The sequence below is a fragment of the Hypomesus nipponensis genome, chromosome 7, assembly GCF_054491055.1.
Source record: "Hypomesus nipponensis isolate SF chromosome 7, ASM5449105v1, whole genome shotgun sequence".
NCBI classification, from domain to species: Eukaryota; Metazoa; Chordata; class Actinopteri; order Osmeriformes; family Osmeridae; genus Hypomesus; species Hypomesus nipponensis.
In genome coordinates this window covers 9,754,861-9,773,073 of record NC_140367.1, presented here as the reverse complement: position 1 = coordinate 9,773,073, position 18,213 = coordinate 9,754,861, and the positions used below count along the sequence as shown (strand labels likewise).

The window sequence follows — 18,213 nt, the reverse complement described above, 5'->3', positions numbered from 1 at the left end:
AGGCATGACCTCACTCTCGGTTGGTAAGTCGCCTAGTTAATAATTCACAATCAAAAAGACAAGTCCCAAATAAAGAACTACAAATGACTGGCTTGTTCCACCATGCATACAGCGGTCATTTAGTCATTTTATTTCCCAGTGCCTCAACCCATGGCTATTATTATTTTATATAAACAAATAATAATGTATCCTGGTGATGACATTATGAACTTTATGATGACTTGTGCAATTTTATATTGTTTTTTGTTGTTGTTTTTAATGGAAAAAAAGAATAGGGTGCCTTTTGTGCAGTGCACTGTTGGTTTCATGCAGTTGGACAGATTCAGATGGGTTTTTATCATGAGACAAATTAAGCTTATTAACTTCTTGAACATGAGTTGCCAAACTGAAAAAATCGACCTGTTACATAAATATGATTATTGATTGTACTATCAATTAATACAATTATTTGAACATTTGTATATTGGTAATCATACCATGCCAAAGTATTTACAAGTTTTGATAAGTTTCTCTTTTATTTCAGAGAATAAAAACATCAGTTGTCTAATTGAATATTGATGATGCTGTTTGATTTGCTAGATGGCTTATTTTGGGTTTACAAATGAGGCAATGATATAAGATTCTATTGCTAAAAATTATACTTTTGTTGTTAACCTTAAACAGAACTGTGACCAAGCACAGAGACAACGCAAACTACCAAAGGACATTGCTTTCTTGAGCCGAAAATACGAAATGTATTCAATGTTTCAAATTTTCTATCTCTTGTTGTTCCCATTAAATGGGGTTGGACGTTTTATTCCTAAATTGTTTACAGGAAAATTGAAAATCTTTATTTATTTACAGAAAACAAATTCAACATGTAAAAAGTGTGTATCGTATATCTGTATTGATATGATGATATCTATGTACTGTAGATGTACAACTCAATCGTGACTGGCATAAAAAATAAATTTGTGGACTACATTTAGACTGATTGGATTTTCTGTATTCTTTAGAAGTAAAAAAATGTGTATGGCAAGTAAACTAAATAGAATAATTTGAAAGATTATCCATAATGCTCATTAATTCAATACATTCCACCGAACCTTATCATTTTACACCACAACATTATCCAAAGTATTAGAGACTGCTCTGAAAGAGCTCTTCTTGCAGCCTAGCTAGGTTTGCCATTGGATTCTCACAGAGTTGTTCGTCTGGGAAAGAAATCCTGGAGATATAGCCTTGGTCTGACCCACTGATGGGTCTTTTATCTGAAGCTTCCACCAACTCACTGGCTGCAAAGCCCTCCTCCTCCTCCATCTCCACTGGCTGTGAGACATTGATTGACGGGTGTGGGGGAAGGTACCATTCCTCGGCCGACTCTGAGAAGGTTGTTGTGCTGGAGCTGAGGAACAGCTGAAGAGCAATGAGTCTCTGCAAATCCTCAGGGGATGGCAGGCTGGAAGACAGGTCCTCTTCCTCCTCCTTCTTCCCTGTGGGGCGCTGACCTGTCACTGACCACTCCTCCAGAGGACTCCTGTCCTCAGTAAGCCGGCCTGGCATGCACACAGCAGGCGTGGCCAAGTAGAACGGGTCTCCTCCATGGGGTTGCAGGTCTGAGTGGAGCACACCTGGCTGAAGTTGTACGGTCTGCTCTAGGGGATAGATCTGATGACAGGAAGAGTCCATCCTGGGATGCACCACAACTGAGGCAACTTGGCATTCTTGGTTGACTTCCGGAGTGACCGTATAGATACTGTCACCTTCTTGATTGATCTCCACATCAACAACATGAATGGGGGCTTGGCCTTGGTATTCTGGCACACACTCATAAACGGGAGGGGCTTGGATGAGAAGGGGCTTGTGCTCGGTCAATGCCTCCTCCTCACTGGCCAAGCATTCCTTCTCAAACCAATCGGGATGCTCAAACTGGTAGACCTGAAAGGCTTCGACGGCCAGTTTGAGGGCTTCACCAGACGGACAGTTGAAGTAGTCTTCTTCTCTGATGCCCTCAATGTGGCTTACTTGGCCAGGTTGGTATTTTTCCACTTCCAGAATCTGGAAGCAGAGTTCTTCAAAGTGTTTCATCAGCTTGTACTTGATAACAATGTCAAAAACCGACGGCAAGTCCCGCTCCGTGCTGACGTCCTCAAAGTAAGCCACCAGGTACTTGCCTTTGGCTGCTGGCTTCTGCATGTCTGGCAGGAACAGGTTGAGGGCGGGAGTGAGCATGTCGTCTATCGACGAGAAGACGTCCTCTCGAAGGTTGACCTTGGGCTGACCACAAATGGCACGCCACTTGGCCTGCACGCCCGCAGAGCAAAGGAACAGAATCTTGTCTGTGGACTGCCACTGCCAGTCCAGCCAGGGCAGGCGGCCCATGGTGCCCAGCCAGGTGGTGTCCAGAAGGTCCAGCACCACCTCAATGCCACACTTGGCCTGGAGGAAGGCACACAGCTTCAGTACGATGTCCTTGTAGAGGTGGTGGTCCTGGGAGTAGATGATCAGCACCCTGGGGTGTTCCCTGGAGAGCTTCCTGCTCTGTTCCTTCCCGTTCACGGGGAGGGGACTCAGTGGCTCTGTTTCAGAACATTCCAGAAAATGGTTTAATTCAAGTATCAGAAACAGCCTGAGCTACATTTCAAGTTGTTGGTGAATGTGAATGTAGGCCTATGTGATTGTAACAGCGGGTGTTTTTTGGCCGTGTTTGTGTGATAAGTAAGTACTATGCATAAAATGCATACATGTAAATGTACTCATTGAGATTTAATGACAGTATCTGTATGTCTACCAACCTTTCTTTCTTCCACGTAGTAGTTGATATATAATACAACACAGGATTAAACCAAAGACTACTCCTGTGCAGACAATTGTGGTGGTGATACGAAAGGATGAGGTTGAAGGAGGTTGAGGTGTTGGGGGAACTGTAGGAACCAAATGTGCATTTGGCAAAGAACAATATTATTAATAAGCAGTACAACTTAATACAAATCATTATCTATGCCTTCAAGTTAAATTTGGCACTTCAGTAATAACAGTACCTTGACAAATGTAAAAGGTTTTCCTTAGTCGGACACAGTCATTGCTGCACAGAGGGAAAAAAGGCTGGATCTAGATGGAAGATATAATGAATAAAAAACATTGTTGCTGTAACACACATTCATACCTGCTGACTATTATTCAAGCCAATGCTTTTCCTGCAAAACTAGTTTGTTAATGGTAGCTCAAAGAACACTTACCTCAGCATCAAAACTGCAGCATGTTCGTGGCCATCGCTCAAGATCAAAGTTCACGCTGAGTGAGGTCTGATTGTCCTATATAAAACCATTAAGATGTATTAACTATTGTCTCTAGAAAGACTATGTGCTACCAAACACTTAAAGAAACAGCACACTTCACAGTCTGTTTTGATTCTCTGCAAAATCACAACTACAGTATATCATAGACATTCGTGCCATTGAATTTTACACTTAACGTGGTGACTGGGTATGTGGCAAGATTTTCAGATGGTTTATAAAAATACAATAAGCTGCATTTGCTTGTCTGATTGAAACCACTGATAACAGCTTAAAAGGTAGAAGAAGCAGAGTTTCCTGTGGCGTCAACATCTGGGGCAAAACCCTAAAGGTTGAGGGGTTAGCAGTACGCACATTGTTACGGCAAGTTTTCTAGGTCATATGGTTGGGAGAGAAAACAGTCATTTAACCGGTCGCTGTCTTTGATGTGACAGGTTGCTAGGCTAGGCGATTCTGTTAATCAAGCACTATTGAGGCATTCAGAAAGTGAGAGAGAAAGGGGGGGGGGGGGGAAGAGAGAGACAGACAGACATGGCCTACCTTAGCAATGTCCTTCCACTGACTGTCCCTCAAGCACTTCAATAAGACTCTGTAGTAATCGGCGTGTTTATCAGTACTGAACCCCACAGTGAGGAGGCTCATGCCAGCAGAACTAGTGGATCTCTGCAGGGTCATGTTAGGTTGCCACAAAATTCCTGTCATTACAGAATGATGAGTTCATAAAGTTCCGGTCGAAAAAACAACTTCCTTGGGTGTTACTGGTAAATGCCTTTAAGACATTAAAGCATAGGTTTGAACTCATAATGTGGCACCTACCTGTTTCCAAACAGGTTTTTGTTCCCTGCATTCCAGGGTCATTGCAATCTGAATCGATTGAAATCAAATAAAGGTGAGTATTACACACTATGCATTAAAGTGACGTAAAAGGGACTGTTGTTGTGACATATCCAAACAATCTCTATCATACAAGGTGCATATAACACATACTGTATGTTTACTACATACATCTGTGTACTATGAACTTATGTGTACTATGTACATGTACTGTCTTGCACTATTTGTATGTCACTTCAGAGCAAAGTGTTTGCTCAATGAATAAAGACATACATGTGGAATGTGCTAATTGGATATCAAGGGGCACATTTACCTGGAACCTCGACCCTCTTGTTGACGTTGTAACCATTGTGCATCAGGTTTGGCTTGGGGAGGTTGGAGACAGTGACCACGTAGGACAGACCAGGCTCGACCACCACACGGTCCAGAGAGAACGACCACTGGAGGAGGTGGAGGAGGAGACACAATCCTCAGCAGGTGATGTGTGCAACAACAATGGGTCCAATAGTGACGAATCAAAGAGAGTCTGTGTTTAATGAGTTAATGAGGCCTACCATTTCCCAAGCTGGGTTTCGCATGCCAATACTATTAGAGAAGAGGTATCTAACACAAATGTGTTTGTTGTTAGAGAGCATCAGTATATGGACCTCAGTTCCCTTCAAGTGCGAAATACTTCCTGCGTAAGAAAAACAAGAGAACTATTTTCCTGAAGTATTCCGTTTGCATTTCAAGAATGACACTGAAACTTAGTTCTAGTTTATCCTATGATTTACCATCATCTTTTGCCTTCCATCGCACCACAAGCACAGGCCTCAAGTCTCCTCTCTCATCTCTTCTAGTGTCAACATCTACCTCCAGTTCCTCAGGGCAACCTGGAGTGTAGTCTTTTGGCTTCAGCCAGTCTCCATCCAAGCAATTAGCTACAAAAGAAAAACAGAGTGGCTCAGGGATGTGTAGAAGTAATGGCTTTCTAGTACTGACAAGCTTTTTTGTTTTTTGAATTTTTATGTCTGCCCCAATTTGCAGATGAAAGTATGTGTATGATTACAATAATACTTCAGATGGGAGGAACTCACATATTTGGACTTCACAACCCAAACCCTGAAAAAAGGGAAAAAAAAAACATTATTTAGAGAGACTTCCAACCACTTTTCCAATGGTTGAAACACAAGGCTCAGACATTTGCAGTATTTTTCCTTAGTACAATCCTCTCAGCACGGTGTTATTCACATCAAATTCATAATTGAAACCAACAACTTTGTTGATAAATACGTAATTAGCACGGTACATAATTACGAAACATGAAAAATAAATATCCAGTCTCACCTCTTGTGTACAATTAAGAGCGGGCCATTCCAATATGCTCAGAGCTGAAGTGATAGATATAAGCCCCAACAACAATGGCACAATGGGCAAAGTCATATTTACTCATTTAGATGAATCGATTTAATTCCAGATGCCGTTTTCTTTTAAGTCTACAAAGCATAGCCGTATCACGGTACTCGTGGTCCGAGTGTAAGCGTATTCTACGAATTACTCAAATATCCTACAATGTTCAGGAAATAAAGTAAAGCAGCCAGGTGTACAATGCAAGTGTCGCATGAACGTTAAACTTCCTGGAGTGTATGCAAATGTGTCATGCGGTTTACGGAAACTAACCAGGTATTTTTCTCCTCTCTCTGCGTCATTGCATGTGGGCGTAAAAGAGCACATTTACCCTACTGAACTTCAACACTGCTCACGGTCCTATCAGCAAGCAAAGTGCTGGACTTTGATCCTTTATTTCCGATTGCAAACTAAAATACGCATAGGGTGTTTTTTGAGTGTGTTACAGTAAGAAACATTTGGATATTTTGCAAGTGATTCACAGTAAGTTATGTTATTGAACAGTAGGTGGTAGTGTTTCCCTATGGCTTCACCAAGAGCTGTGACAATCTAATAATGTAAAGTCACCGATCCATACTGAGGAAACCCAATTGATAGATTAGATCAATAATTATGATGAATGAATTACCGTTACTTTGCAGTCATAAAACCTTAAACTCCAACAACGTTCTTTTACCCAAACAAGCAAAACAATGAATATATTTTTGGTTGATCTTACTAAGCACCAGTGTAACCTATGACAGTAATATTTATAAGGATAACTCAACTAAGAATAGGCCGCCAGATGGCAAAAGAGAGCTTTAACGTCAAGTAATGGGAACATTGGATGGGGACATCTAGGGGGTAAAAAAAAAAACAGTTCACTGATTCATAACTAATGTGTTTTTCTTGACAGTCAAACTACAAGTTAATGCTATTACCATAATAATAAGGCTTACAGGGACAAGGAAAAATATTGTATGTAACAAGATCCATCCATGAAGACGATCCCGCCAACTATAGATATACACAATTGACTTGTGTCATGTCCACCCAATCAGTTGACAATGATATCACTGAGTTAACTTGAATTGAAAAATGGAACACTTCGCTCCAATTCACATCGTTTATTCCGGGAGCATGTCTTCAAACATTAACAGATCCCATAACGCCTTTGTCTGGACACCTGCTCATGTCACATTCATCTTAAAAAACATGTGAATTAAAACAACCTTAACCTGTGAACCCAGCAGCTGAAATCTGGTGTGGTGACTGTGATCTGAAACAGAACGCAGCCTACAGTACATGTGTGAAACTTCACTAACAGTCATGGATCGCCAAGCAGAGACTGTGTGCTGCTTCAGTGAAGCAGAGACATACAGAGTATGACGGTCTGTACAGGAGCCCAAAGATCATTTAATACCAATATCAAACCCTGGAATTAAGCTTGCTATCTACATAGGGGCTACCCCCAGCACATCCAGGTGTTCAGAATGCCATGGTTCTGTAGTCTGGGTTTAGTGGAGATGCGCACATCTCCCGCTGTTAAAATGAGGAATCCATCCCCCCCCCCCCCCCCCCCTCTCTCTCTCTCTCTCTCTCTCTCTCTCTTTCTCTCTCTGTCTCTGTCTCTGTCTCTGTCTCTCTCTCTCCCCTCTTTTAGCTAGGTTTTAGCTATAGCCTAATGTGTACCCCATAAGGCATTTATGTGTCAAATAGAAGATGCTAAATAAGGATTTGATGGAAAATGCAATTCCAGTCAAATCTGAGAACAAATAACACGTTTTTTATCTTTTTGAGTGCTTGGTCTCAGGCAGGTGAGCCCAACCTTATGAAGTCACAATATCCATGACCAATGAGTCAAACATTTGCCCTCCAACATTGATTAAGTTGAACGTTGAAGTTTGTGAGAATGATGACATCATCTCGGAGAGGTCATGCAAGGAGAAGGAACAGTCACCTCATTGTTTTGCAGTTTATAGAAAATGAAAAAGTGTAGAATGAGTTTTGACAGCACAAAGCCTGCTTGGAGAGGCCCTACACTGCGTGTGACAGTCTATGCTGCAGATGTCCAATTGGTTTGGGTTGGAACCTTAAAGAGAAGTCAAAACATTCCAGTTTTAGAAAATTAGGGAGCAGTTGATTTTTCCAGCAGCAATTTGAGATAATTTGCTTATTTTCAGTCGGTAACAGAAAACCTGATTTGATACGTTGGTAGTGGACCCCTTATTTGTATTTTTTCTATCAGAGGTTTGACCTGTGTAATCGTCTTTGATAATTCTAATAGGAAGTCTGTGGAGGAACTTCAGAGGGAGAAAGGCTTTTTTTGTACTGATAATCTGATTATGCCTCATTAATAGGGCAGATTTGATGCAAAATGCGTGTTAGAACTTCAAAGGTTGCCTCAGACGAGGAAATGGTTGAGTCAAGCTGGTGAGCGGATGCATTAATGATAATCTCATGCTACTTTTAGGACACATTTTTCAGACCTCATGATAAAAGTCTTTAGACTGAAACAGAATACTGCATACAGAAGTTTTATTTACCCTAAATATTGAGGAAGAGGAATTAAATATCCACTTTGGGGCACCAACACTGAGAAATCTTTCATCTGGGTAACTTTATTACTCGTTATTAAAATATAGTCGAGTTGCAAGCTTAGTAGGAAAAAATAAAAATAAAGATATTGATATAATTATTATTACCAGTGCACTGAGTATGATGAAATCCCTTTTCATGGAAACTATTAGACTGGCCTGTATTTTATGTTATCAAGCAAGTATAGAAGCTTTAGCATGGTGCTTTTTAGATAATGGAGAAGCAAGTGCAATTTGTCACTCTGTGAAGCCATGTCTTAGCAGTGCCAGGAGTGCACTTAATCTGCAGGATTTGCCCTCATACCATTAGTAGACAGCTCAAATGAGACCCAACAGGATGGTTTCACATTTTCCGCCCCGTTGTTCATATCATCACTGACTGGATCAGTGACTTGTTAGAATCTCTGCCCAGCTCACATTTCTGCACCTTAGAAGGCCTAAAGAGAGTTTGCAAACCTTGTTTCGTGGGGCTACATGTCAGAATGATCATGTCATCTCTGTTCATGACCTCCCCAGACTTGCTGTAAGCAAGTTGGGAGATTCAAATTGTGTTTAAAATAGGCTATGAGACTCAAAAAAGCTGTTTAACATAGGTTGGCCATAGCATGGCTGTGGAGGTACTCACTCCGCCCTTCCCGCTGAAGAAAGGACCATAGTGTTGTCTGATTTCCATAGCATTTTTTTCACCAATTAACTAAGTTGCACTTATCTGTCAAAATAGAAAGTGAGATAAATGGCTGACTGCTGAAAGCAAAAACATAAAAAGAAAAAAAGATGTAAATTGTAACTTTGTGGTGGGGAGGATCAAAGGACCAGACGACTAAAATAGAAAGTCGGCAGACCTCTCCTGTGACTTCATGCAGCAGAAGGTTAACCTGCATAACCTGAGACCAAGTCAACAAAGCAGGAAATACTCCACATTCTGGGCACAGCACACACTGTACACATCGTCTGTAGGTAGCAGTGTCAGCCAGTAACATGGTTGTCATCACAATGTGAAGCTCTATTCTGTGCCATTCAGAACACCAGAAGAGTCCCATTTCCAAATGCTCTGAATTGTGTTTACGGTCATTCTAAGCACACTCATTTGTTTTCCTTTTCCTTTTTCCTTATTAATTCCACTGCTTAGATCAGGGTGGGTCCCTGACTCCCTCAAGTTCCCCATGCCTCTCTCTCTCTTTCTCTCTGTCTCCCTCTCTCTCTTTGTCTCCCTCTCTCTGTTCCCATGTCTCTCTCTCTGTCTCTCTCTCTCTCTCTCTCTCTCTCTCTCTCTCTCTCTGTCTCCCTCTCTTTGTTTCTCTGTCTCTCTCTCTCTATCTGGAGTCTGTGGGAAAAATGGTGCTCCACAAGGTCCTATGAAAGTAAACTTTGTCTCCTTTGGGATTTTGGCAGGACTCGACAGAATGAATAGGACAGTAAACTTTTCCTCACAAGCAAACCCTTCTAGTTTTTCAGCTTACGTAACCTGGATATGATTACAGTCTCCCTTTACGACATTGGTTCTAAATCGCAGTCCGATCTGGGTTGAGAGCAACAAGATTTTTAGAAAGGATCGCCAATTCTCAACCATGTCAGAATAACCTTGTTCAGGATGAAATTGAGTTTTATTAAATATGGACTTGATTGCAATATTGTGTGTTTGCGGAGCCGTTGGGTTGTGTTTGCGGGGGGAGGTGGTTGAGTCACTTTGCTGAAACTCTAGATCACCTACAGCAATAAAAAAAAACAACATTGGATCCATCACCTGTACTGTTCAGCTCTTTATTACTCCAAGGATATCCCTTCTGGATGTGGTAACATGGGAATGTGTTCAGCCTAACTCGGAGGGACCTCAGATAGGCGCCGGCCAGGGTCTACTGGAAGGTAACCTCCACTCACCTGACCTGGTTAATACCCCCTGCTGGACTGGATACCCCACGGTGGCTTGTCAGCAGGGTGATTATAACCCCGTCCCCAGGTCTGAGCCCTTGATTCCCCCACCATCCTAGCTCCCTCCCCTCCTCCCCCTCTCTCCTCTTTGGCAGCCCCTTCTCCGTCACATTAACCTCCAATGCATTCCTGGCGTGCCAGCGCCCAGGGCAGAGCCATCCATGCTGTAACACGGGGGCAGAGAGAAGGCCAAGTGGCAGCGGAGTGCAAACGGAGCATTTCTCAGCTGTCCGCTTTCTCCTTATCACCCCCGCCCCCCCTCCACCCCCTCCCTGGCCAGGAGAAAATACCTGGCGTCCCTGTGGATGGCGAGGAGGAATGCTGGCTGCGCGCCGCTCGCCACAGCTATGAGCACTCTGGGTTATCTCGTCCATCGCTCCGAGCTGTTCCCCCCCAACCCCCCCACCCTCCCGAGGCGAGAGCTATGCGAGGGGGCATGGGAGTGCAGCAGAGGGTGGGGTCCTCGGAGGGCGCCACAAAGGAGACACTCACCCAGGTGGTTCCCTGTTTGTTCAAGAACCGAAAGCAGGCGACGTTTCGTTCTCGTTGTTTGCTGTAGTTTACCGGTCTGGGTTTTCCTCAGGCGGAACTAAGATGCAGAGGGAGGCTGTTAATGCTGACTGTGATGCTGTTGTTAACTTTCACACTCACTCACTCACACACACACACACACACACACACACACAAGATCCAACAACAAGGATCCAAACAAGTTTTTGATATCTTTTGAGTCAGTGTGGTCTTGGGTACAAGGGATTATTACCTACTTGAGAGAGATGACTGTGTTTTCTTGTCTGACACGTAGGCTATCCATTCTACTGGAAAGAAATATATTATTGTGTTGAATTGAAGACATGTTTGTTGTTCAGAGCTACCTTTGGGGAGTCCCTCTCGGCGAGGTGGAATAAAAAACAACTTTAGTTCGTCACATCTCAGGAATGGCACGTCATCCAGGATCTTCAAAGGCGGGCCGACGTTCATTAGTTCTGGATTTGTGTTAGTGATTAGCAAGTGAGGCGGTTCACACATCCCAGAGTGTGATAAGGGCACGCCTGGGGAGGCAGTTCACTGAAGCCTCTGCATGGAACGTGAGATGGGTGTTAAAGGGTCAAAAAGGAACTGAGTACGACATTGCGGGAATAAACCTGAAACGGTCTTTAGCAAGAGAGAGGTCGTATGTGTGCGTGGGTTTAATTGACATGACATCATTACGCTTTAAGAACACTGACTCCAGAATGCACTGACCCAGGGGGTAATTGACCCCCCCTAACACATACAAACACACACATATACACATACACACCACCTCATCAGTAGGTCATCCACCAAACAGGTTTGTGTCACGTTTTCAGCTGCATGTAGTTAGCTTCAATTAGTTTGCCCACAAACTGTCACAAAGTTATCAGCAAGCAGCGTCTTTCATAGTTTCACATCTGTAAAGTTGAATGATAGAGTGCCTTCTGCAAACTCACAGGGTACACAGTACATTTCTAGTCTTTGTCACAGACCTATATGGGATGTCTCCTTTTTGGTCATTGGTGAAAAAACGTCCTCTGTTCTTTGTTCTAAGTTCAATCATGTTGAGGATTTCTGGTACAGACTTCTTGATTTTAGAGTACACAGGAGACTGTTTGTGGAAAGATTTCAAACCCAGTTTTTCACCCACCTGTCAATCATCCCAGTGATCTTGGTAATGCGAGCGAACGTTAGTGGGATTTAGAATGGATGGAACAGATTAGGGCGCCTCCGTAGCCCACATAGATGATAACTCCACTGTCAAAACACACTGGGCTCAGGCTCTCTGGCATGTATGGACCCTCCCTGTCTATAGGCCTAATCAGTGCCAGATGTCGACCATTCACGCCGCCACGGCAACATCAAACAGATTCCAGGCCTCTGCAGCAAGCGTGGTCCTCTGACCCTATTACAGCCCATCAAGCTTTGCTTCGGTCGGCCGCATCTACTGCTTCATCCACCGGTCTCCCCTACGCTACCCCCGCAGGCAGGCAAGAAGACCACTGGTGGCTCACGCTGAAAATCGAAATCCTTTTTAATTCTTTATTTTATTTTTTTTACTTAGTCACCATAACAACAGACATCATTCACTGCTGTGGGATTCTGGTGAGACTTCAAGCCAAAGCATCACCTTGATTGAGATGCCTTTTGAGTATGTTTGCCTTTCCTAACTATGAAATAACAGATTTGCATTTCATGTGCCACCTCCTGAGATGGATACAGTGAGTTTTCAATGGACCAGGAAAAACTGAAAACAAAGTGAATCTGTTTTACACTAGGATGGAATAGAAACAGCGCAGGCTTGCATCGCACAACAAACACCATCCTACACATCAGATCCACTGGTGCCCAGTCTCTCCTCAATGAGCCAATGCTTTGTCAGGTGCAGCTGCAGAACCTGGGGTGTTGGAAGAAGAGGAGGAGGTGAACTGTTTGGGATTTGACTCTCACCACAGGCTGTGTTTTGAAAAAGATTGTTCTTTTTTTTGCTTTCCAGCGACACCTCTCCCCCCTCTGGCTCTTTGGGCACCCTCTCCCCAGCTATATTTCAACGCCTTCACACTGAAAGAGCAGCTATAAACAGGGGCTGTGATAAACAACAATTCTTCAGACTGTCTAATGCCCAGATTTCCTAAAGGGCTTAAGAGGTGGCTGTTGACTGAAAATGGGCACAAGAGTCAGTCTGTATTTACCCATAATCCATGGCTTTACATGTCATTTCCCCCCCTCCTTGTTGAAGACCCCTACAAAGAAAAGCAAATCAAAGCTAAGGTGCTGAAAATGGCTGCCCAGAGGCCGGTCATAATCCTCTTACTGGAATCTTGTTCTTTTGATTTACAGAATGACACATTGGTATTTCGATTCAACTTAAAATCGGTTCTTTAGGCTGATGATAAATGTATTTGTTTCTTGAAGAAAACTTCTTACACCTCTCTGTTTACACTGGATTTACCCAAAATATGTGCGCCCACAAATAAATTGTGGTGAAAGCCTTCCTAGCATGACATGCGAAAACACAGGCTGATACATTTCACCCTAGCGTACAGTTCAGCCTACATGTTTGCGGGCGTGGAGGACAGAAGAAGCCAGGGTACATATTTCCTGACGAGGCCAGGTGTTTGTTTACAAAATGGTTATCTGCAGTGTTGAAAACGTTGACAGCACCCCCATAGTGGTGGGTCCAGGTGAGTGAGCTGCTCCCGCAGTCTCTGTAACCACATCTGGGGCTTCATGCATCGGCGACCCCTGACCTCGTTCATGCACCTATGCAGAGATAACCCTCCTCTGGCAGTCTCAGTGGTCCAGGCTGTTTTCTCATCATCCCTTTTCCCACTCCCTTGTTGTTCACTCTTTCATACCATTCTGTTCTTTCTCTCCGTCTCTCTTGACTATGGAAAAAAGATATATTGATCTGGGAATGGCAGCGTTGGGTTTCAGCCAAACAGTTCAGAATGTTCTTGGCCAGAGGTTTGCCAGGACCTGGACAAATGTCAACTCCATTTATTTTTATGCAATCACTTGACTTCCCTTGGTTAGGTATTCTTTGGAAAATACTCCAAAGAGGAGAAGATATGCATGTGAAGACTGACTGAACAGAACAGGTCCCATATCCATATTGATTCATCATTTAATTTCTGGGTTTGTTGTCTGCATACGATGGGTTCATAATCTCTGACAGATACTCTTTTGCATTATTTAACACAGACACACACCAGATAAGCAGTGCTATCATGATCACCATGCCAATTAACAAACTGCAGTCTGTCTAGAAGATTACTTTATTAGTTGATCATTTACAAGCTAAGTGAAAGGCAGCACAAACCTGCAATCATCCTCTAACAACAGTGGAGAGTTGTAGTGAAAATAATTTCCCCAGAGGCAGGATGAAAATAACCTTCCTTTCAGCCAAGCTGTAATGTTATTGTTTGATAAAAATGACAGTGCTAGCCACCATGGAATGTATCCAGTAATAGCACACTTCAGTATCAGCCACATCACATAATTGATAAGGAGTGTATGAACAATGTGTAAGAAATGTATGTGTATGAAATATGTGGCAGGTGAATCAGCGTCGTCTTTGTAATCTCTCTTTCCCTCTCTCTTCTCGCTCCCCAATTCTTCTCAGTTCTTCCTCACAGAGAGCTTTAACCTACAGCTTTATCAGTTATTGTCTTAACCTACTTTACCATCCCAAACCAAGCCTGTACATTTCTTTGCATGAGCTATTCTACGACTGGAAGTCGTTTTTTAATCATGCCACAGTAGACATCCAGTAGGCTGAAGGTCATATGACCCATAAAATAAAAGATCAAGATTAACCCCGTGTTTCGTATATGTTGGGTAAAATAAAAAAAGCTATTATACGGCAGTTAAAGACTTACATCACATTTATTTGGCAAGGTCAAAATACCACTAAGGCTTACAATACATAACTCTGACACAGTCACCCAACCACTGTACATTTGGTTGAAATATCATGTGCTAAATATGCCATTCCCTGACGATTGCAAGCCAAAGGTATGTTCAACGTGAGTAAGTCAGGAAGGCAGCAAGCTAAAAGTAGTCCCATCCAAAAAGCACAGTGCACAAATGTATTATCATGTATACCTCAAAACAAAATGTAACCTCACGTTACAACGATAGCAACAGCATTAGCATTAACAGACAAGGGAATAGCGCTCAGGCTATATTTGGTCAGTCTATTGGTCTCGAGTCCATGTGTGGAGTCTTCAAAAACTGTCCTGCTGATAGCCTGTTAGGTACATTTGGTTTAAACACCAGGGCAGGGGGCAGGGGCGGGGTCTCACACCGATTTTCTTCGCTTGCCAAACACATTGTTGATGAGCTTGGCCATGGATTTGGAGCCGCTGGGGCGTCGCCGGCGCTCCTTGGCCTTGCTGCCCATGCTGGCGTTGTGGACCATCTTGGAGAACATGAGCACCACTTCCTGGTAGTGCTCGGCAGCCGACAGCTCGTAGAACTGACAGCGGTGCTCGGCGGCTAGACGCTGGCCCTCCTCGCGGCGCACCTCCCTCATGTGGCACAGGTCCTGCTTGTTCCCCACCAGGAACACCAGAGAGTCCGTGTCCCTGTGGGGGAGGGGAAAGTGTGTGTGGGGGGGGGGGCACAGAGTGAGTCAGCATGAGCAGACGAAGGAACACGATACCTTCTGTATGAAGTATATGGTGAAAAACGACACAAAGACAACGAAAAGCAAAATATCGAGTGCTGCCGCAGGGCTCTTTACAGACGACAGACGAGACGCAGGGCCCCAGGCGTCGACTGAGACTGAGTTGATGAGTCAACGTTGCATTCGTGGCAACAGCTAGCAAGAGGGGAGGCCGTGCTGTGCGCTAAATTATCCACCTCTACTCTGAATGAAGACCAGATCCATCCCTGTCACAGAGCGGCTTTCAGCCAAGAACAGGACCAATACAGTCGAAAGCTGTTGCTGTACTGACGTTACAGTCCTTGAGATGAATGAATGTTCACATCTGTAGCCCACTTAGTTATTTCACTGTCAGGAGCCAACAACAGCCCCCACGGAAGGTGACCAACGAGGGGCAGAGAATAAACAGACTGAGATGGATGTGAAGTGTGCACTGAGTTGGGGGGGGGTCATACTTTTTGGCCACGCCCAGTTGCAGCTCTCGGATCAGGTGCACTATGGCCTTGGCGGTGATGAAAGAGGAACGGTCGCTGATGTCATAGATGACCACGAAGCCATCGGCCCAGTGGATCTGGTCGTTGAGGTTGGACTTTCCCTCTCCACCCTGCAGAGGATGCACAGATGGACAGCAGAAAGACGGGGGGTCAAGGTCACTAAATCGCGACCTCAGAACCGTTTGCGGCCGTGTTACACCACAAAGTTCCCCCGTGACGCTGTACCATGGAGAGAAAAAAAAGCCTAGGTTTAATCATCACTGTCACCCTTTACCTCGCTGCTAAAGCATACTGCAGTCATCTGAAAGTCATATACTTTTCTTTTGCTGTGTGGGCATTCTTAGCCCAGCTTTCTTCACTTGGAGAATTGGTTCTGGACTAATTCAGACAAATGAGGTCCGGGTCTGTGATTTATGGACTTCTCGGCTGAATCTCAGTAAGGGGCTCTGGGTCTGTCCAGGGAGCCAAGAGCCAGGCATCTGTGTGTAGGCACTGTAAGTGAGACAGATTGCCCTGGCTCCCTGCTTCAGACGGTCCCCATTAATTGTGTTCAGGTTTTTACAGATGAGATGAATGGGTGCAGATGATAGGCGCTGATAAGGTGCCACGGTATGATTTCGGGGGGCGTTGAGGGCATTGAGTGTCGATGTGAACTCAGTTATCACCATCGACATGTTTGCATGGCCATGAAGGTTGCAGCGTCTGTGCTGTGCCCCGTCCCAGATCTGGACTCACCTGGGAACAAGGATCATAGAGCTCCAGATTGAGCTGTCTGCCGTCAATAGAGAGACGCTTCCTGTAAATGCACTCTGTGGAAGAGAAGGAGAAAGAGAGAAATACAGAGATCCAAAGAGAGAGAGAATGATTTAAGATTCTTTTTTCAACATACAGCAATAAAATGGTTGCCCCAACAGTATATAATTTATCGCTCTTAATGCACAATCATGAGTTGCCAACATTCTTTGACTGCAGCATTTTTGGCTTAGACTCAGACTTGGCAAGGTGCCAAGCAGTGCCATAGGGAGAGTGGTCAGCGGCTCAGGTGAAACTAGATTAAACTCCAAGAAACAATGGCCTATTGAGCCACTATCAGGGCCAAAACTTCAGGATGTGTATCAGAATTCCTCCCTAGAAAGTCCACCAGATGATTATGACTATTAAAATCGCATTCGATGTTTTTTTAAGTCAATACATGATATACCCAGGACTTTAATTTAAGACAAACAACAATAGATCTGGACAAATTCAATTAATTTACTGAATTGACTCAGCTTATCTAAGAAACATCCACATTATGGGAATCATTTTGCCTACTGTTGGTAATCGAACATTTCAACTGTTAGAGGCTAATTAATAATAAGTAGAAGTCTGGTTCAATATAAATGGGCCGTTAACACGGTTCACACTAGGAACATTACCACTTAGGCGACTTAATTTGACAGAAAAAATAATGTTTTTCAACTCAGACTAGCATTTAATCAACAAAAACGAAGTCTAGGCGCTGTCCTTATGGTCAAAAACCATGAACATTAGAATACCTGATGAGGATGCATATTCGCCAATAAATCGCCTTGTCAGGAATCGAACGATGAGAGCTGTAGGAATAAATACGCTCATTAGTTGAAACGTTATAAACCAAATCAACATCCAAATTGTTGAGCACTTCAGAAACCCTACCTGATTTCCCGACTCCTCCACTTCCCAAGACTGCGAGTTTTATGTCGTTCATAATTGCGTGGCCTACAGTAAGTTTGTTTTAGAACTTTACTTTCCAGAATTATAATGAGTATTTTCTTTTGATATCCTCCATTGGAACCGACTCAACATCTTAACAGCACCGGCGTATTAGGTGAAAGAAAAACGTTCGCATCCCTCCATTCGTTTAGAAGCACGGGCGCTCCACTGACTTCACAGCAGGGGTGCAGTCGGTTATCTCGAGCAGCTTCTGTAGTGAGCTGAGGGAGGGAGCAGCTGGCTCATGCCGTCACTGTGACGAGGAGACTATTGAAGAGTGCGGGATGCGGACAAGAGGGGGGCATTTATAGACGGGAGACGACTATATTTTCATGAAGAGTGGTATACTTGTTTACGCTAATCTCTAAAGCTTTCTCGTACTCTTTGACGGTCAGTTCAGTTGTCAAGTAGTAACCTTTAGGTCTCATTGAAAACCACCACCACCACCACAAAACAACAACAGATCTTTCTTCTGGGTAATTGTAATACAACAATCTCTGTATTCTGACATTATGGAGAAAATAATCCTATACAATTTCAAATAACCTGGTGTAATTGACACATTCAAAGATTGCATGGACTGGATTGTTTATCCCAGTAAACTAACTCTAAACTGCATTACGTGGCTATCAGCATAACACAGTCCATAGTTGGGAAGCAGCAGTTATTCTAAATTGCACACAAGGCTAAGAAAGAAAGGTGATTGTTATCAAAGGTCATTATATAGCATCTGATACCCTCTCCATTTACCTTGAATAGGCTTATTTTCTTTTAACAGAGCCCAATAAGATATCACATAA

At 43.5% G+C, this 18,213-nt stretch overlaps 2 protein-coding genes across 2 annotated transcripts; both read right to left on the bottom strand.

Moving 5' to 3' along the window:
* Window positions 1–496: 496 nt before the first annotated feature.
* On the bottom strand, window positions 497–5,720 carry il17ra1a (interleukin 17 receptor A1a). Its single transcript, XM_084701962.1, has 11 exons — window positions 5,436–5,720; window positions 5,186–5,210; window positions 4,883–5,029; window positions 4,664–4,785; window positions 4,423–4,549; window positions 4,092–4,139; window positions 3,816–3,970; window positions 3,219–3,293; window positions 3,021–3,090; window positions 2,775–2,903; window positions 497–2,558 (listed from the first exon to the last, which is right to left on the bottom strand). The coding sequence occupies exons 1-11, from the start codon at window positions 5,529–5,531 to the stop codon at window positions 1,120–1,122; spliced, it is 2,433 nt and encodes an 810-aa protein (XP_084558088.1). The 5' UTR covers window positions 5,532–5,720; the 3' UTR covers window positions 497–1,119.
* Window positions 5,721–14,385: 8,665 nt separating this feature from the next.
* rergla (RERG/RAS-like a) lies at window positions 14,386–17,685 on the bottom strand. Its single transcript, XM_084702104.1, has 5 exons — window positions 17,357–17,685; window positions 17,218–17,274; window positions 16,415–16,488; window positions 15,641–15,789; window positions 14,386–15,105 (listed from the first exon to the last, which is right to left on the bottom strand). The coding sequence occupies exons 1-5, from the start codon at window positions 17,406–17,408 to the stop codon at window positions 14,820–14,822; spliced, it is 618 nt and encodes a 205-aa protein (XP_084558230.1). The 5' UTR covers window positions 17,409–17,685; the 3' UTR covers window positions 14,386–14,819.
* Between the last annotated feature and the right edge of the window lie 528 nt (window positions 17,686–18,213).